This window comes from Trematomus bernacchii, unplaced genomic scaffold (genome assembly GCF_902827165.1).
Source record: "Trematomus bernacchii unplaced genomic scaffold, fTreBer1.1, whole genome shotgun sequence".
Taxonomy (NCBI): Eukaryota; Metazoa; Chordata; class Actinopteri; order Perciformes; family Nototheniidae; genus Trematomus; species Trematomus bernacchii.
The window spans coordinates 181168-202589 of record NW_022987890.1 but is presented as its reverse complement, the minus strand read 5'-3'; the positions used below and the strand labels follow the sequence as shown (position 1 = coordinate 202589).

Here is a 21422-nt window from a genome sequence, read left to right as displayed (position 1 = left end):
ATCGACCAATGGGTTCCAGAGAAACGGCAAATTCACCAAAATGTGTTTTGTTTTGTTGCTAAATCTCTCTAAAAAGGTCAAATGTCACTTGTGTTGCATCAATCTCGATACAGGGAACTAATTATCTGTTATAGTTTGGATTCCTAAAGCTTTGAGTCTACTATCCCATCATTCAAGGGTGGTTTCCACTATAAGTAATGTTTTTCTTTGGACGGACACTATCAATTCAATTGTTCAATCTGAATTTACTTTACAATAAAACAATTCTATATTGATTCTGACTTTTCTACATCCAACTCACAGGTGTATCATTGCTTAGAGATTTTTTTTTATTAATTTACCCCTTTTAGAAGTGAAGATATAGTCAATTGTTCTGGGAATGTCATTTTCGAGCCTGAGACCTGAAAAACAGGCTCCGGGCTTAACAGGTTAAAGGGGACCTATCATGCAAAATGCACTTTTTTATGTCTTTTATACATAAACATGTGTCCCCGGTGTGACGGGGAACTCACGCAGCGTCAGAAAATAAAACCCTCTCTCTTTTCCTCCGTACCCAAGCTTTAAAGCTTTATACCCCAAATCAGCACTTTTGAAACAGGAAGTGAAATAGAGGGGTATGAGGCATGGATAGAATGGGTGATCAGTTTGGTATTTTGAGCAAAACACTTCATAGACATGTTTTTTATATATCTGAGACCTATGCTATTGCCTAAAAATAGCATGTTAGGTGACCTTTAACTGATACTGATTTCTTTATGTGGTTCACATTAATACATTTATTTGCTTGTTGTTGGTACTCCTGTCAGTTTCATCCGAATCTACTGTTGGTAAAACGCATAATAAATCCCTCATAAATCACCCTTCAAAAGATCCCAGCAATCTCTTTAATGATAAGCGCTGCTAATGTGACGTCTGGACGCATATATTGCGCAGTTTATCAGTTGTTCACTGGTAGTTTACAGACACATTGTTCTGATCAGAGGACAAAGAGCATGTTTTGATCAGATCTGTTTACCTTCCTCAGCTGCTGCTCCTTCTGAAGTCGGACCGTCTTTGCAGGATCTGCCACCTGGACTTTGTAGTTATCACAGGCGCTGATTCTGGACTGGGTGACCTGGACCGTGCCCTCCAAATAGGCCCGCCATACACAATACATGTTCCTAGAACCAAACATATACAAAATGACCCACGTACATAATGAATCATCTAATCTGTTACCAGCAGCCAATCGGTTATACTATCAGTAAGAAGTGCTGCAATTGTTTTCATCCCTAAGAACTGTGGAAGAAAATGGTGATGTAAATGAATTTCTGCCACAGTATCGTCACCTTTAATTAGACAGACATGCCATGTGTCAAGATATATACAAATGTAAAAGACCAAACGCCTGATCAACCTCACAAACAGACAGTGGAGAAAGTGTTTACCTCTGATCCGTTTGTTCCTCTGTCAGACTCTCCGGCCATTCCTTCTTTAGATACTGATTCGCCAACTTCTGGAGTGCCTGGTAGAGAAGAACACATAAAAACAGAGGACGACCATTAACCTTTGACACCGACACACATCTCCTGCGTCTCATCTTCACACGGGTCATGTTAAGAGGACCTCTGACCTCGTCTCGTAAACCACCAGGACACCAGACATGCAGACAGAAGGTCTCGCCTCCAAAACATAAGAATTCAGTCAAATGACCTTTTCTAAGATGCATTTTCAGGGTATATGCAGGAATCCTGAAGTCAGATGTAAGACCTTTTTTAAGACCCTTTCCATACATTTTAAGACCTCATGGCCACTTGGAGTTTTAACCGGTTACCTTGGCGACACACTTTACCTCACATTGACTATATACAGTATTGATTGTCCTTCCTCCTTATCTTCCAACCATTTGGACGCAGACTTGCATTTCCCCATAACGATGTTTTTTAACAACCGGCGTAAACGGACCTTCGCGCGCTATCAAGCAGTGAGCGTGCGATGTCCTGTTCAGATGACGTCAAATCCAACGGGATGCCATAAATAAACTACACAGAATCACACTACACACCTACGCAATGATTACATTCAGGCAGACTGTAGAATACAACCTCTTTGGACAATTTATATACTTATTGAAAACTAGCTACAACATGTGATACCTTGGAAAATGCCCTTTAATAATTTTTAATAGCCTTCATTTTCGCTAAATTGATTTATCAACTTTTAATACTTTTTAAGACCCCGCGGACACCCTGATTTAACTAATTTAAAACCAACGATTTTTTCAAAGAAGGCCCACTTTCAGATTTCAATGTGATTCAGCCTTGCATGGAATCGTTCACCTGTAAACCAGAGTTTAGAGGTAGGCCTCACTTTCTGGTTTTTATGCTGACGTAGGCTACATCTTTAGAAGAAAAATGTAATTTATGCAGACCACATTCCCCCCAGAGATATATTAAGTTCCTCCACCTCAGCCAACAGTGAGGTTAACCTTTGAAGAACTGAAATAGCGGGTAGGAGTCAAGAAGAAAAAAAAGTAAGGAGGATATGTCTGGTGTTTCTGAGTGAATGTTAGGTATGTCAGAGATATGTAGCTCGAATAAGCTAAAGGATGGAGAGCGTGAATATTTTTAAGCATCGTTCAGATGATTATATTCTCCTAAATAAGTATGCTGCTAGCTTGACCGACTCATTAACCCTTGTGTTGTGTTCGAAAGCTGTTACCTTTCATAGTGTTCGCGGGTACATTTTGACCCATGATTTATTTCAGTCCAAAACACACAAAAAAAGACTATCATCCAATATTGTTTTAACAACATCATAACTAACTTATAATGCATTCATAACCGTACAATCCTAATTTAATGTTATGGCCCAAAACACATTACACCACATATTGCACACGTGCATGTGTGTGTTCAGGTTCAAGTGTTAGTGTCAGATTCTTTGAGAAAGGCAGAGTTCCCGTGGGGGGAGGGGGGCAGAGGGAGGGGAGACCAGGTGCATGTTGCGAACAATTATTGTTACAGTAGATGAAGGGGGTGGGGGAGGGGTGTCTAAAGTCAAAGATGAATCTTGATTGGGCCAAATTTGACCTCGAGTCACCCACAACAATTCTGCTGGGTCTCCCCCATAGACTGGTCTCCCCAGACCCCAACACCAAATTATACATTTATTTGTTAGAGACCTTCAGACTTGGCTAAAATGGTCAAAATCAGTTTTGTAGTGTTTATATATCTGTTGTGGAGGATATCATGAAGCCTTGTTCCCATACAAAAAACTAGAGCGTAGTTATTATATCATTTTAACTTGAAACGGGTCACGGGAGACCCGAACACAACATAAGGGTTAAAGCTACCGCTAATTAGCTTAATTTGTAATGATCTTGGTTTGTAAGCCACATTCAAAATAAGTTGAATCGTAGAATCCGTCACCATAATTATTTGATTTAAACCACATTGAAGAAAACAATGAACCTATAAACTTAAAAAGGGACGGTAAGAGACAAAGTGGGAATCTAAAAGACATTCATTCAGCTGTTGTGTTGCATTGTGGGAGTTGTAGGACGAGGTTTAGGTTTAGGTCTGTTAAAAATGGCTTCTGGGGCACTGTAGGAGCTGCACTTGGACGTACTTTGAGACTTAACAGGAATCCAGTAAAACATTTTGAGGTTCTGGATTTTTCATCTGTCGGGCGGTTTTTGAGAAGTTGCATTTTATGAAGTAATTTCTTAGATCCAGTGTTAAGGGGCTTCATTATTACAAAGGACTAAAAGTACTGCTTAGATTCTGATTGCTAGTTCCTCACTCGACTGAGAAGAACGCTGAAGTAGCCCTTTAAAGAAGACCTACAGTAGCCATGAATAAACTGTCATTCAAATTCGAGCCAGTCTGTTCATTCTTGTTGTTAAAATATGTCTCTTGAAATGTCTCCACCTTTACAAGTGAACTATCAATTCAATCTACTTCCCCTAAAAACTTGAGGTACTGGAATAATGTGGAAATACGATTGCAGGTAAACAGGTTTTACAATAAATAAGTTACTGCAGAGTATGTGAACTCATTCAATGGTTCCTGTATTAATCAGTTTATTGCATGTGAACAGAGTCAGTGTATAAATGTACCTCTTTTAGGATATACACAATCATTCCGGCTGCGTCAATTAGTATTCAATTGTTTAATTTGATACTATTACAATCTCAAAATTATCTGTGATATAATAATAATAATAATAATAATAATAATAATAATAATACATTTTATTTTTAGGCGCCTTTCATGACACCCAAGGACACCATACAATTTGTTAAAAAATAAATAAATAAAACGCTAATAGGCAACAAAACATGATAAAAACACAAACAGGAAATCATGGAGGAGACAGTCAAGTGGACACAAATGAAACATATAATAGGGAGCACTACAGTGAGTAGGCAGATTTGAACAGGTGGGTTTTTAATTGGGATTTGAATATGACCCTTTTATTATCTGCGAATGTCCATACGTATACATATTTTGATATATTTGTAATGTTTTAGCTGATTTGCATTTGTTATTGTCAGTAATGAATCACTAGTTAATTATTTTAAAGACTTAAACTTGCTTTTTGGGTCAAACTGATTGCAGATCAGGGGGTTTAGCGTCAGGACAAAATTAAGTGTCCATGGGGCAAAACGATATATATTATTAGTGATATAAGATACAAGCCGTCATTCCACTTCATGTTAAATAGAGACAACACTTTTTAAACTGTTTCTAATGCGTGCTTTTGCTCTTTTAAGTGATTTGCTCATCAAGGAAATCAGCCCATCTATCCTTCCTCTGTCCGCTCTGAAAAGACGGTCATGCGGACCCGAGGTCGTTGGCGTCGGTGCCAAAAGCTCCAAAAGGCGCTACAAACCCATCCTTTGTGGGATGAGATAGAGACTAGCGGACACGCCTGAATAGTGTGATTGGCAGAACAGGAGGCAGAGGAAGAGCGGCACAGAGGAGGACTTTTTATCACAACTGTGTGGTTTGAATAGCAATCGGCTAATGGCTAAAGCAGCTTGCAGGTGGAAGAGATGCAGAAAAAGGCGGGTAAAGATTTGAAAATAAATAAATAAATGAAAAGTGGAGGGTGTTACTGAAGGGGACGGAGAGCGCCAGAGACACTCTGACCCAGTTTGAGTCAACAATTGGCAGCGGGTATCTAATTGATCACATAAGGAACAGACAGAACAGAGAACACCTTTCAAACAATGAAGACATTTTCCTCATTAAACGAAGTAATCATTATTTTACAGTTTTGCAAACCAACCAATTGATCGTCTTGTCTATTAGATACACTTCGAGACAGGATCAAATCCATAAATAAATACAAATAAAAAGGACACATTCAAGAAGCTTCGATCAACATTTTTTTTTCCAATTTATTAATAATTTAAATATCTGATGTTTATTTACTGTTCATCAATAATCAGCACTGAGTTCAAATCCAATTTCAGATAATGAATTGTTATAATTATCCATAAATGTGTCTAATTATTTATTTGCGATTAATAAATACCTTTTTGGTCCATAAAATATATTAAAAAAAAATATATATATATATATAGCTAAAAATGTTTTGCATTTTAGCTAAAACAATTTAACGATTATCAAAAGGTTGCTGGTAAGTACTACTGATCGATATCAGATCTAACTGTTACCATGGTGTAATGAAACTACAGTGAAATGCACTCCAAGTTGTGTAATGACAAAGGAAAGACAGAACTGTGTTGCATTGCTCAGTTCAGACTAAATCTGACTTTCAAAATAATCATACAACTTGTGCATATCCAATAAAGCACACGTGCACAGGGTTACAAAAGATGGCCTGCAGGCTGAGATCGACCCTCCACTGGATACAAACATGACTCACGTTGGCTATTGTGTTTCACATTTTTATTACAATATATAACATGCAAACACATCCCATCATAGTTTAATGAGCTTTTGGGAAATGCATGCCAACACAGCATAGGAATGCAGATGATAACTAAAGTTGTTCTTATGCCAAACACATGCTCACAGTTTTAAATGGACTCAGATATCAGTCCAGGAGGAGGAAGTTTAATAGAAAAAAAAGCGTTTGTTGCTTCTCTGTTTCATTGTTAATAATTACAGATATATTACTGTCCTGGATCGCTGATATATAAACGTAATAAAGCTGTTCAAAGTTCTCTTTAAAGCAGAGGTTGTTGTTTTAATTCCTCTTCTCCCTCCTCGCTCTAGAGAGAGATGTGAATCTTTAATGTAAGGTGACATGATAACACAGGCCCAGCCAAGCAATATAAATAATTTACAAGCAGCTATCAGAGATTTTCAACCGCAGGACAGAGCATGTGCATTGCAAAATACGAAGGTACACTTCATACTAGGGCTGTGCAATTAATCGTATTTTAATCGCAATTACGAAAACAACATAATCGGAAAAAACTATTATTTAGCTTTGCTAGGTTGTGACCGTGCAACATATTTGATCTAATTTATTTTAGTCTAATTTATTTGTATTTATCATATTTATATATGTTTAGTAGCTTGTTGAAGTGCACTCCAAAATATTTGTTGATCTTGTTTATTGGTATTTATTATTTTGATATTATTTATTTAAATGTAAAAATAAATGTATCATTTATTTTATTTATTTTTGTATTGTTTTTTCAGTTGAATTATACGTTCAGGGTAATCAACAGTTAAAAAGATACTGTTCAAATTATTATTTGTATTTGTTTTAAAGTTCAATAAATTGATTTTTTCAAAGTCAATGAATAATCGTATTTAATAATCGTGATATCAATTATTGACCCAAATAATCGTGATTATGATTTTTGCCATAATCGCACAGCCCTACTTCAAACTTTGACTAACCAATCTGTAATCAATCAGAGTGTATGCATTGTGTCAGATCACACTACACGTAACGTTTTTCAATGGCATGTTGCATCTCACAGAACTTGATAACACAAATAATATATAGTTAGAAATGTGGGTTTTTTCACAATTTAAAACACAGAGACACCTACCAATAAACTGGTGCCAAAAATAAGCGACAGTTGAAGAGGCCCCATCATCACTTTTTGTGGTTGTTCCCTTTGCTGTAGTGTGTTTTATAGGTTTGTGTGCATGTAAATGGTCTGCAAAGTCTAAAATCCCAAAGTTCAGGAATAAAGTGACATCACTATGTAACACTCGCGCTTCTATTGGCTAGCGCTCCAACACATTGTACATTTCTAAGCGGTTAATCACAACAGAGCTGACCAGTTAACCAATCAGAGCAGACTCGGCTCTGGTTTCAGACAGAGGGTGAAAAGAGGTGCTGCAGCACAGGCAGTATGAGAACAATAAAGAGCTTTTTGAACATTAAAGCATGGAGACATGTAGAGACACTACATACTGATATACACCTGAACATCAGCAGGAGAGGACTCTTTAAAGGAGAGACACTACATACTGATATACACCTGAACATCAGCAGGAGAGGACTCTTTAAAGTAGAGACACTACATACTGATATACACCTGAACATCAGCAGGAGAGGACTCTTTAAAGTAGAGACACTACATACTGATATACACCTGAACATCAGCAGGAGAGGACTCTTTAAAGTAGAGACACTACATACTGATATACACCTGAACATCAGCAGGAGAGGACTCTTTAAAGTAGAGACACTACATACTGATATACACCTGAACATCAGCAGGAGAGGACTCTTTAAAGTAGAGACACTACATACTGATATACACCTGAACATCAGCAGGAGAGGACTCTTTAAAGTAGAGACACTACATACTGATATAAACCTGAACATCAGCAGGAGAGGACTCTTTAAAGTAGAGACACTACATACTGATATACACCTGAACATCATCAGGAGAGGACTCTTTAAAGTAGAGACACTACATACTGATATACACCTGAACATCAGCAGGAGAGGACTCTTTAAAGTAGAGACACTACATACTGATATACACCTGAACATCAGCAGGAGAGGACTCTTTAAAGTAGAGACACTACATACTGATATACACCTGAACATCAGCAGGAGAGGACTCTTTAAGGTAGAGACACTACATACTGATATACACCTGAACATCAGCAGGAGAGGACTCTTTAAAGTAGAGACACTACATACTGATATACACCTGAACATCAGCAGGAGAGAACTCTTTAAAGTAGAGACACTACATACTGATATACACCTGAACATCAGCAGGAGAGGACTCTTTAAAGTAGAGACACTACATACTGATATACACCTGAACATCAGCAGGAGAGGACTCTTTAAAGTAGAGACACTACACACTGATATACACCTGAACATCAGCAGGAGAGGACTCTTTAAAGTAGAGACACTACATACTGATATACACCTGAACATCAGCAGGAGAGGACTCTTTAAAGTAGAGACACTACATACTGATATACACCTGAACATCAGCAGGAGAGGACTCTTTAAAGTAGAGACACTACATACTGATATACACCTGAACATCAGCAGGAGAGGACTCTTTAAAGTAGAGGACACTACATACTGATATACAACCTGATCATCAGCAGGAGAGGACTCTTTAAAGTAGAGACACTACATACTGATATACACCTGAACATCAGCAGGAGAGGACTCTTTAAAGTAGAGACACTACATACTGATATACACCTGATCATCAGCAGGAGAGGACTCTTTAAAGTAGAGACACTACATACTGATATACACCTGAACATCAGCAGGAGAGGACTCTTTAAAGTAGAGACACTACATACTGATATACACCTGAACATCAGCAGGAGAGGACTCTTTAAAGTAGAGACACTACATACTGATATACACCTGAACATCAGCAGGAGAGGACTCTTTAAAGTAGAGACACTACATACTGATATACACCTGAACATCAGCAGGAGAGGACTCTTTAAAGTAGAGACTCTACATACTGATATACACCTGAACATCAGCAGGAGAGGACTCTTTAAAGTAGAGACACTACATACTGATATACACCTGAACATCAGCAGGAGAGGACTCTTTAAAGTAGAGACGCTACATACTGATATACACCTGAACATCAGCAGGAGAGGACTCTTTAAAGTAGAGACACTACATACTGATATACACCTGAACATCAGCAGGAGAGGACTCTTTAAAGTAGAGACTCTACATACTGATATACACCTGAACATCAGCAGGAGAGGACTCTTTAAAGTAGAGACTCTACATACTGATATACACCTGAACATCAGCAGGAGAGGACTCTTTAAAGTAGAGACACTACATACTGATATACACCTGAACATCAGCAGGAGAGGACTCTTTAAAGTAGAGACACTACATACTGATATACACCTGAACATCAGCAGGAGAGGACTCTTTAAAGTAGAGACTCTAAATACTGATATACGCCTGAACAAATTAAAGACGGGCCTTTCAAAACAAGCGCTCCTTTCTGAGCCACCTTCATGATCCCCTCCCTCAGGAACAGATGCACAAACAGACATGTAAACTGGCTGATTGGATAACTACAGACATAACCCCCCCCCCCCCTCTCTCTTCACAGTGGTGGTGGACATTCCTCACAGTGCTGCAAAACCTCAAACACAGCAAAGAAGGGATTTTTCAAGGGACGTCTGGAGGACACTAAGGGCAAAAGCAACACAGCGAGGAGGAAACGTGCCACTACTGGAAGTCGTTTCTCTCTCTTTCTGTTGTGGTGTTTTCTCTGCGGCTCGTTACCATTCATGAGTTATCGAGCCACAAGACAACAAAGAGCTTTCTCAGGACCACATCCTCGACCTCAAATCCTCTCGTGGTGTCGTTGGAGGACAGTATCGTTAAAGCTGACTGTATTTTTAGCAACACAAATGACAAGGCAGAGTAGAGATGGTGATATGGAGCATCAGTTACAGCGTGAGAAGATGATTTACTCACCTGGGCGTAGTCCCTCTCTACTGCGGACCTCTTTTGGCTAAAAGTCCTAAAAGAGAAGAAGGAGAGTGAATGTTAATGAGCTTGAAATCATAATTATGGATGACTGGATAAGCAATATATCGGGAAAAAAAGTGGTTACAGTACAGTACTATATACAGTTTAGATCAAAACTATGGTTCACGAAGCGCTGTGTAATATGAGGGTGAAGACAGGCATATTGTACAGTAATATTATCCACTTTTTAAAAAGTAATTTATCTGCCAAAGTACAAAGATTAGTGTGGGGGAAACTTCTGAAGCAATTGGAGTCAGGACTCAGAGAGAGACGTGGAGAGCTGGAGCTTTGATGGAGTCAGGACTCAGAGAGAGACGAGGAGAGCTGGAGCTTTGATGGAGTCAGGACTCAGAGAGACACGAGGAGAGCTGGAGCTTTGATGGAGTCAGGACTCAGAGAGAGACACGAGGAGAGCTGGAGCTTTGATGGAGTCAGGACTCAGAGAGAGACGTGGAGAGCTGGAGCTTTGATGGAGTCAGGACTCAGAGAGACACGAGGAGAGCTGGAGCTTTGATGGAGTCAGGACTCAGAGAGACACGAGGAGAGCTGGAGCTTTGATGGAGTCAGGACTCAGAGAGACACGAGGAGAGCTGGAGCTTTGATAGAGTCAGGACTCAGAGAGAGACACGAGGAGAGCTGGAGCTTTGATGGAGTCAGGACTCAGAGAGACACGAGGAGAGCTGGAGCTTTGATGGAGTCAGGACTCAGAGAGACACGAGGAGAGCTGGAGCTTTGATGGAGTCAGGACTCAGAGAGACACGAGGAGAGCTGGAGCTTTGATGGAGTCAGGACTCAGAGAGACACGAGGGGAGCTGGAGCTTTGATAGAGTCAGGACTCAGAGAGAGACACGAGGAGAGCTGGAGCTTTGATGGAGTCAGGACTCAGAGAGACACGAGGAGAGCTGGAGCTTTGATGGAGTCAGGACTCAGAGAGACACGAGGAGAGCTGGAGCTTTGATGGAGTCAGGACTCAGAGAGACACGAGGAGAGCTGGAGCTTTGATGGAGTCAGGACTCAGAGAGAGACACGAGGAGAGCTGGAGCTTTGATGGAGTCAGGACTCAGAGAGACACGAGGAGAGCTGGAGCTTTGATGGAGTCAGGACTCAGAGAGACACGAGGAGAGCTGGAGCTTTGATGGAGTCAGGACTCAGAGAGACACGAGGAGAGCTGGAGCTTTGATGGAGTCAGGACTCAGAGAGACACGATGGAGAGCTGGAGCTTTGATGGCAAACACTGACGGTTTATTTGGAGCTTCAGCCGGAGAATTCACAAGACATATCACGGGTCACAATCTGACCACACGGATGAGATGCCACAATCAATTCTGAAGAGCCCTCCTGTAGCTCCAGGTTTTAACTAGTTCAGAGTGTAATAATCAACATTCTTCATTAGACTAAACAGCTGAGGACACTGAATCACATTTGTTGTCGGTTATGGTTCGGGGTCATCTACACCCCGAGAAAGATGTGTTCCAGGTGTCCCACAACAATAACTATCTCTGACCGAGAGCTGCCCGGTCACAAACTGGTAACATCAACAATATGCTTGGGCAGCCCCTCCTTATGGGAGATAGCGGCTGCTCAAGGCTGGTCAGCTGCGTCAGAGGGCGAAGGAGGACATGCAGGGCAAATGATTCCCCAACAGTTAGGATATAAGGAGCTACTGAGTTTTGATTGATCACAGAGAGAGCTGATATAATGCACATATTGTATTCTCAGGGTAAATTGTCATATTGTATTTTCGTATGTTTAAAAATCTCGTTAACATTTTTTCTTAAACGTTTCAAAATGTATGATAGTTTCTTTAATATCTTTTGAAATAGTTGTATATTTTCTCCTTTTTTAACAACTTATGTCCTCTTACTGAGCTAACCATAAATCTGATTCTGATTAAAAATATGAAAATTGGCTCCACCATACCACGTGCAAATGATCAAATCTGCAGAGAAAATGTGAAGCATGTCTTTTTAATGCCAGCGTTTGACTCTCTCAGGCTTGATTTACAACAACAGGAACAAAGCTAATAATAAACTCAAGTTACATTTAAACAAAAGCCTAAGAAAAGAAGAGAGGGGTCAGAGCCCTGGGAACCAAATGCACTGCAGCAGAATCCTCATTAAGTCATTAAACATGTTGAGACTCGACTGCGACGCTCCACCCGAGCTCTAAACAATCCGGCTCACTTCCGGGGAGCTTCCCTCTCTTCCTTCAGCCTCCCTCTCTTCCTTCAGCTTCCCTCTCTTCCTTCAGCCTTCCTCTGTCCCTTCAGCCTCCCTCTCTTCCTTCAGCCTCCCTCTCTTCCTTCAGCCTCCCTCTCTTCCTTCAGCCTCCCTCTCTTCCTTCAGCCTCCCTCTCTTCCTTCAGCCTCCCTCTCTTCCTTCAGCCTTCCTCTCTCCCTTCAGCCTCCCTCTCTTCCTTCAGCCTCCCTCTCTTCCTTCAGCCTCCCTCTCTTCCTTCAGCCTTCCTCTCTTCCTTCAGCCTCCCTCTCTCCCTTCAGCCTCCCTCTCTTCCTTCAGCCTCCCTCTCTTCCTTCAGCCTCCCTCTCTTCCTTCAGCCTCCCTCTCTTCCACCCCCCACGCGCACTTCCTGTCATTTCCCGAAAACAGAGCCTTTGCTGACGTCCAGATGCAGTTTCCAGTTTGCTGAATCATTTCTCCTCTGAACTCGGGGAGGTGAACCCCTGCGAGTTTCGGTGCCAGAGGTGTTTCCCTTTGTGTCTGTTCAGAATTATGTAACCGTAGTCAGGGTTCATACACTTTTTCACCAATTATTTTCAATGACTTCTCCATGACCTTTACCTAATTTTCCATGACCAAAGAAATTACTCTCTCAGCGGTACCACTGAAAATGGTTTATTTGAACATGGAACAGGAAAATAAAGTCTGCATATGAAACATGTTGTGCCTATCTAAAACAAATCCAGGCTTTCTAGCTTCTACACGCAAAGCAACTAAAATCTCTCACCAGCAAAACACCTCATCAGTTAAATGCCATTTTACGTTTCATTACGATACGATACAGTATTTATTATCATTATAGTATTACTATTTTGGCGATTAGCTAAAATATAAATTATATTTGATGCAACTTTAGTTACATTTCCATGACTTTTCCAAAACTTTGGGAAAAATATTATTTTCCATAACTTTTCCAGGGCCTGGAATTTGCATTTTGAATTTCCATGACTTTTCCAGGTTTTTAATGACCGTAAGAACCCTGCATAGTACATCTACTCCTAAGGGTTTACTGTTGCTGTCTTAGTGGGTCATTATGTAATTTATTTTGAGTATCTATTTTAATTAGTATTATTATTGTTTTGTCATCTTTTTGTTTGTTTTTTTAACAGCACCTGTATTTGCACTATTTTCTCCTGTTACTTTGTTAATAAAGTGTTCTCAGTACATTTACTCAAGTACTACAGTACAGTAAATACTTAAGTAGAGTACTAGTATCTCAGAATTGTACTTAAATACATTTAAGTACAATTCTGAGATACTAGTACTCTACTTAAGTATTTCAATTATGTTTTGCTACTTCGTACTTGTACTCCACTACAATTCAGAGGTTAATAGTGTACTTTTACTCCACTACATTTATTTAATAATGTACTTTAATAACAGAGAAGAAACGCGTCGACTCAAGTGGTTTCAACAACAACAAAATCAGAAAGACAAAACAACCAAAGTGCTTTTAATCTGAATCAAATCTGAACTTTTATTTGGCCTGTTCTTCCCACAGTGTGAACCAAACTTGATATTTACTTGAATTTAAGAGTTGCCTATAATATATTATTCTGAAATGGACCAATCTAGTACTTTTACTTTTGGTACTTTAAGTATATTCTGATGCTAACACTTTTGTACTTTTACTCAAGTAACATTTTGAATACAGGGCTTTTACTTGTAACAGAGTATTCCTCCACTCCATGCACTTCTCCTCAAGTACAAGATCTGAGTACTTTTCACCTCTGTATGTGACCGAGCCTCCCACAGCGAAAGACTCGGAGCAGTGGGAACATCTGGCAGCTCTCACTGACCTTAACTTCCAGCTGTTTGGAGCTTCAGAGCTCTGCCACCAGCCACAGACAGGAAGTGGGGAGCCAGTAGGCCGTCAAGTCAACCCAACACTAAGGCTGCAAAACACAACCTTTGGCTTCTCCACCTTTAAAATGCCTACGCATCTCAGCAAAGTGCTAAAGCTGTCTGTGTATCTCTAAGAACGGTGTTTACTCTGCCTAATCCAGCACTCTTAAAGACTCTCACAATTTAATCTACGGATTTAAGATGCTGGTTTTCAACAGATCATGTCAAAACAATCCTCAAACAATCACAGGATGAGAGTAATTATTTACTTGTTCTGATATAAATCTCAACTAAGAGCTTGCAAAGAATATAATATACAATACAATTGGTGTAATTGTTGAATATTTACTTTCAATTATTTGCCCTAGACTTCTGCTTTCAGACGTAGTTATTTAGGAAGATATTACCAGAACTGATCATAATCCAATGCAGGGCCAACAATGTAATATAATACATTATTTAATATATATTATATATTTACATATGTATATTTTATATATAATTTAAATTACAACCGGCCCTTTGAGTGCAACCATAATGCTGATGTGGCCCGGGATGAAATTGAGTTTGACACCCCTGGTCTACGTCTTTCAATTAGACGTATGGATAAACCAATCTAACCCTTTCATTAAATGACATAGGATGTTTCACCGTAAAGGCGGAAACAAGCAGATTGGCATTACTATATTCGATAAACACATTAAAATAATCCCAATTGCAGATTTTCGGAGTATCAGTGAGAGGTCACGGTCACATTTTCCCAAAATACACATTTTCTTCCAATACTGAAGCAGATTTCCGATCTGAACTTTTACGCAAATATAGTTTCGGTCTACATTCACGCATGTGTGTCTGTGCACTAACAAAGAGTCCTAAAGAGTGCTGCATTATGTAGACCCTCCAGAAAAACGCGATTATGCGATCGCATAATTTACCGCATAATCAGCAAAATAGTGCATATTTCTTAAAAGGTCGCATAATCCCCACATTTTTCCACACAAAATTGAGGAAAAAAAAAGTTAACGTGAAGTAGTGATGTCATCAGCTCGCGCAGGTAAACAACACCGTAGAGTGAATGTGTGGAACTCACACGAGAGAGAAAAGCAACAAGATCAGCGCCATATAGATTATTATATACTATTATACTATTATTATTATATACTATTATAATTATACTATTATACGGCTCTGACCAAGATGAACAAATCGAATCCATCCCATTTGCCTACGAACATTTCTGCTAAAGACCGGGCAAAGCAGTACGCAGATGTCTTGCACGAAAGTGGGGGGAAACTATTCTGCACCCCGTGCAACTGTGTGTTGGAACATACAAGATTGAAGCTGGTCAGATAACGAACGGGTAAATGAAAACAGAATGAGGCGGAGGTGTGTGTGTGTGTGTGTGTGTGTGTGTGTGTGTGTGTGTGTGTGTGTGTGTGTGTGTGTGTGTGTGTGTGTGTGTATCATAGGAACTCTTTAAAAGGGCTTCCTTTCATTCAGTAGTAGCCTAGTAACAGGGTGTGGGAGAAGAATCACCTTTTTTCCGCCTCCCGCATATTTCGCAACTTTTCGCATATTTCCGCATATTTCGCAACTTCTCCGCATAAAAACCCTGCATGTTTAATCGCATAATCAAGGATTTTAGCCCGCGTTTTTCTGGAGGGTCTAATTATGGGTTGTTTGAGCAAGTTTCTTCAAGTTTGTTTTCCAGCTAATTCCCATCTTTCCTTTGCTAGAGTTCAACTTTGGTGAACTTTCAGGCAAATATGGCCTCTGCAAGCGATGGCAACTAACCTGCATGTGTGACCACTATCACAGGCTCCTAAACAGTGTGGCACTGAGTTGTTTAAGCCATGGTGTTTGTCTTCTAGTTCAAGGCAGCTCTAAGGTTTAAAGTAAGTTCACTTTAAGCTAAAGGTATTTCTAATGGCTAATTTGATGCATTTGCAGCTTCATTTTCTAGCAATGAAAACGTATTAGTGGCAATAATTCGGATCCTTGCCACGATTGGAAATAAAAGTTACAATCGGTTGAAAGAATGTCTCGTGCAGCTCCGATCATTTAGGTTCTGCTCTAACAAAAAATGGTGGCACTGACGTGTCATGTATCAGTTGAACAAGAAGACCGGCTTAAATGATTGGGACTAAGGGTGTAATGGTTCTGAAACGGAGATGAAACTTGGACATGAGAGCATGAACCGCTTCATGCTAATTTCTTTACGAGGCAGGGCTCTCAGTACAGCTGCTAATAAAACTGAGATTGCAGTTCCTAATTCAGGCGAAGCTGAATTATAAAACCTCCGTGTTATATAGCATTATGCTATTTGATTACATAAAAGCCAAACTACACAAACAAATCTACTGGGAAAGGTATCTGCTTCCAAAAAACATCTGTATATGTGTAGAAACGGCCTCATATTCAGGGTGGCCTTATAAATCATACGGATATTAAAAACAAAAAGGTATAAATGTGGTATTAAACGGTCGACTGCTCACCTCAGGTCTTCCAGGAGGTCACACTCTGTCTGGTGTTTGATTTGTAATCTGCTCATCTGCTCTGCATGAGTGTGTTTCAGCTCCTGGGTGACCCGGACCTGCAGGGGAACACAGACAAAGTATTTATTTAAAGTTATCTGGACTGGTTTCTTCAGCTCGTACAGAAAGACAAAGATATTTCTCCGTGTTGTGTTTGACTATTGATTCCCAGATGTTTACCAACACCTTAAGAGGCGAGTGTTGAATCAGCTGTTCTAGCAAAAGGTGTTAATGAAAATGAGCCGCTCTAATTATCAGGCAGACACTCCGGACAGGTGAGAGTTGGTCTCACTGGGTTTCTAATTGGCTGTTAGATTAATTAGGAACGTACTGTGACCAGAGGCCTGTACTACGAAGCTGGTTCAACCTAACCTGGATATGTTTGGGTTAGCCGGTTGGCCCAATCCAAAACATACGCGCTCTGGCTAAGCTGTACTACGACGCTGGTTATCAAGTGGATCGCTCAAGCCAGCCGTGTCCTATCTAGTTAGGTGCACGTTCACATGAAAGGGGTGGTATTTGGAGCATTCGACCAATCTCAAACACGGACAAGCGTACTGACAGCGCAGCGTCATACTTCCTGAATGAAAAGTGAACTTTAATATTAGTCAAATATGAAGAAGTTAAACTTTAAACATCCATGACTTAAACACTTTATCCAGGATCAAAGCCACATAGCTGCACCTGCAAGGTGAATACAGCTGGTAAAAGAAAAAGTGTTTGAATGCGTACATTAACAGGTTTATGATATCACTGCCCCGTCTAAGACACGATCTGACTTTAATTACATTTGACTCCAGTGTTTCGTCAACTTAATGTGTTGCTTAAAATAATACTTCTGCATACAGTATGTGACACTGTGAGTGTTGCACGGCCAGATACGGCTCAGCTGACTCAGATAAGGAAATATATGATACATTATGATGTGATATGATATGAATGATAATGGGACACATCGACGTCTGCACTCACAGTGCTGTACTTAATGTTACTCTGATCCGGTTACTTATGTCGTGGCAGATATTTAAGTAAGCTTTCTTAACGCTAATGTTATAATAGTCAGATTGCTCTGAAGATGGGAGGGGATATTCTATTCATTTTCACGTTCACACAGTCAGTTGATTTTTGCCGGCCGTCTTTCCTGCAACGGCAGTTTTTCTGTATTTCCTCTATCCTGTAATATGACTTGATCGCTTTAAACTCCGCACACTGAGCTCTGATTGTCAGCAGGCGGTGCTTTCACTGAGTTGATCTCTTAGCCTGCCACCTAACCTGCTCCGGAGCAGGTTAGCCGCTCAGCATAAGTTACCATGGAGATCTAGCCCGCTAAAAAGAGAACCAGCGTCGTAGGACCGGAAAGCCCGAGTTTTCCCTGAAGTCAGCTAAGAGAACATCCGGCTTCGTAGTACAGGCCTCTGGTCTCATTAGTCATAACTGGGAGTGTTGTTAACTTACTTATTTATTTTCATTATGAGCCAGATTTATGTTCAATAATTGCAACTAAAATACGAGTTTTCAACAAAAACACACAATATAAGGTTTGTCTTCACCACATAAGATAGTGAACTTTAAAAGGTAGTACTGCTCAATTAGTAAACATTTGATTGCAATCATGATTTTGTCTTTCCACAATGAAATGATCATGATCACATGCGATATAAAAGGAAAAAATAAATGCTCTGCTCACAGAAAAAGCAAATTATTATAGCCTCTTAATTTTGATCTAAAAGTGCATTGAATTTGAAAAATGTAGGCTTTAAATATAGGTTGAATACATAATGCAATGTCAATTTTTTCTTATGTTCTGCATCCTTCATTAACAGGATTGTATCACAACATGGAAGAGAAAGCAGTGATTTGTTTATTTAAATGTGAAAGAGTTGTGCACGTAGCTAAAACCAACGAAAAATGTAGATGAATAATCACAATCTCAATATGGATCAAAATAATCATGATTATCATTTTACTCATAATCGTGCAGCTCTACTTAAAGGTCCCATATGACGCTCCTTTCTAAGACTATTATCTATTAGAACGAGTTAAAACCACTCTTTATTTCTCTCATTCGGCCTGTCTGAATATAACCGTCTGAGTTATAGCGCGTTTCAACGTAATTGCAAAGCCATGCAACAGCTTGGGTTCCTTATTACTTCCTGTCAGCAGTTTTCATTCACATACCATGCAACTGGGACACAGCTCTCAATTAGTCAGTGGAAATTAAATTAATTGTCAACTATTGTGCCAACTAATGAAGCGGGAGGATTTGTGCCGTTTTGAGATGGATATTTTTAGGTTTTAAACAAAACGGGCAATTTAAAATGTCCCTTTCGGCATAATTTCCCACAGCAAACAACCAAAGGGAGTCTTTGGATATAATTTATAATATATAATGAAATCAATGATAGTTGCAATGATAGTTATCAGATTGTGTTTCTTCTAAACACAAAATGTAACAGCTTAATGACATTGGGATGATTTCAATATCTTCACGTTTGCAGTTCAAAAGCTATTTCAGTATGTTCCTCTTCAATATTTCATTTCTGTGGCTTTATAGTCAGTTTTAACACAGCTACACTTCCTCTTAATTATGAATCTAGGTAGTGAAAGTAAAGATCTGGCTTTAAGATTGGCCATGAGGTGAATGGGAATGTGCAGTGACCTTTTTTCGGTTCCTTATTTCAATTATGAGAAAGTAAAGTTAAATAAATGCCAAGTGGATGTTATCAGCTATCCTCATCTGTCAATTTGTCAGCGAAGTCAGACCGCTTTTAACTATATGATATTCTCAAGAAAACTATACATTTCATAAAATAAATTACTCCATAAATCATTGAGGGCTATCATAATATCCAAATAAGAAGACATTCAGATCCATAAAGTCAGTCTGCATATAATTTACATGAAACCATAGTTGCATATATTTGTTCCAGCTAACAGCAGTACTGGGGTATAACGGGTGAATGTTCTGTGCTGCTGAGCCATGTTATTGAAATATGATCCCAAAGGGGAAAAAATTCTCACAGAAACCAAACTTTTTTTTTGCTGGGATTTCTACGTTTATTTCCTAAATAAAGACACTACTTCACTCGCTGTTCTAAGATGGAATAATAATATGTGAAAGCAGTGATTGTCCTGCAAAACTTCCCTTGTACGAGGATTAAAGTACATTCAAAGACAGAGCAGAAACGAGTCTACTCAAGTTGTTTTAACTCCGAAATCTGCGATAGATGGATAGAGAGATAGATAGATAGATAGATGGATGGAGAGATAGATAGATAGATAAAAGTAACATGTAATATGTGAGGTAATGAAAGTAGGTTGCAGTGTGTACAGTATGTGCAAATTGTTCATGATTATAGAAAGAACCTAAACAAACAAATACACACAACTCCAACTACTTTTGATAACATCTTAACTTGTATTTTGCATGCTTTTGCCATAATCTTGCTCCACAGTGTGAAACAAACTTGATATGTACTTGAACTTAAGAGATACCTGCTGTATCTTTGGTAACACGACTCCTGGGTCACGTTATTTCACAAGATATCTGAGCTTGTTTACTAAGTGGATATTGATAAACTGTTTACATATTCACATTATTAATGTACTTTAGAAGGACCGTTCATCTCCATTCGAGAGGGAACCTTCACCAGCTTTGGTACCACTTGAATGCATCAATAATTACAATCAAAACATATAATAAATATTATTCAGAAATGTGCAGAATGAGTACTTTTGGTACTTGAAGTATATTTTGATGCTAACTTTTGTATTTATACTTGAGTAACTATTTGAATGCAGGACTTTTACTTGTAACAGAGTATTCATACACTCTTTTAGTTCTACTTTTACTTAAGTACAAGATCTGAGTACTTCTTCCACCTCTGGTACTTAGTTACTTTACAGCACTGCATATATTTCTACTTGAATAAAGGAGAAAAAAATTGTGGCACATGGGACTTTTTTTTTTTCTTCCACCGTTGCTATTTAAAGTAACAGCAGAAATCAAACTTTCCACACTACAACAAACTAGTGAACCTTTTTTCGAATAGAACAAAAGTGAATGTGTAGTTTGAAGCAGCAGAACAACAACAACAACAACAACAACAACGCCTGTATTTTTTTTTCCAATCATTAAAAATGAACCACTATTTCTCCTCCGTCGTTTCCAGACGTTAGCTTCCAACGGCTACAACGGCAAAACTCACCTTTCTCGGTGGGGGTTGCATCCTTCTTCTTTCTGGACATAAAAACTACACAAAAGACGAAAGTTTGTCCGGGAAAAGTTTCTGTAAATGTTTGTTGAAGAAATTATAACGGGACCTAGGGTATTTCTGCCTGGGTCAAGCGGCCATGGCGATTCCAGTAAGTAGTTATTTGAGTCCCGTTGAAAACACTGTGTGGCCCCAGGGAACAGAAAACACAACGGTTAAGCTAGACAAAATATAGCGACGCACTTCCTGTCAGGTTTTCAAAATAAAACAACCAAACCACTCTCGTGTACATAATTTTCAAAATAAAAGCAGACCATCGACACATTAACTTAGTGAATTTCTTTTTTTTTAATTAGTTATTTAAAAATATTTCACTGTATGGTGGGATGAGGTTGGACATGGGGGATTACTTTATAGGTTTGATAAGTGTTGTTTGTCTAGTAGCGACGCGTGCATGGCCGTGGGAAGTAGGGGTGCTGAGGGTGCTGCAGCACCACCTGATGGAGGACAGGGAATCTGCACGTCCACAAGATTAAATGGAAATATAATAGAAATATAATACAAAAAAAACTCATTTTCGGCCTTGATGTTCACATTCATAATTAAGTAAAGAT

General features: G+C 39.3%; 1 protein-coding gene across 1 annotated transcript in view; it reads right to left on the bottom strand.

The window, feature by feature from the left end:
• Window positions 1-21005, bottom strand: part of LOC117469901 (F-BAR and double SH3 domains protein 2-like) — a 50986-nt gene extending 29981 nt beyond the window's left edge. Inside the window, 5 exon segments of the mRNA XM_034114371.1 lie at window positions 1016-1160; window positions 1428-1504; window positions 9925-9970; window positions 16556-16653; window positions 20803-21005. Coding sequence (XP_033970262.1) covers window positions 1016-1160; window positions 1428-1504; window positions 9925-9970; window positions 16556-16653; window positions 20803-20823 — 387 coding nt within the window. The 5' untranslated portion in view covers window positions 20824-21005.
• Window positions 21006-21422: the final 417 nt, after the last annotated feature.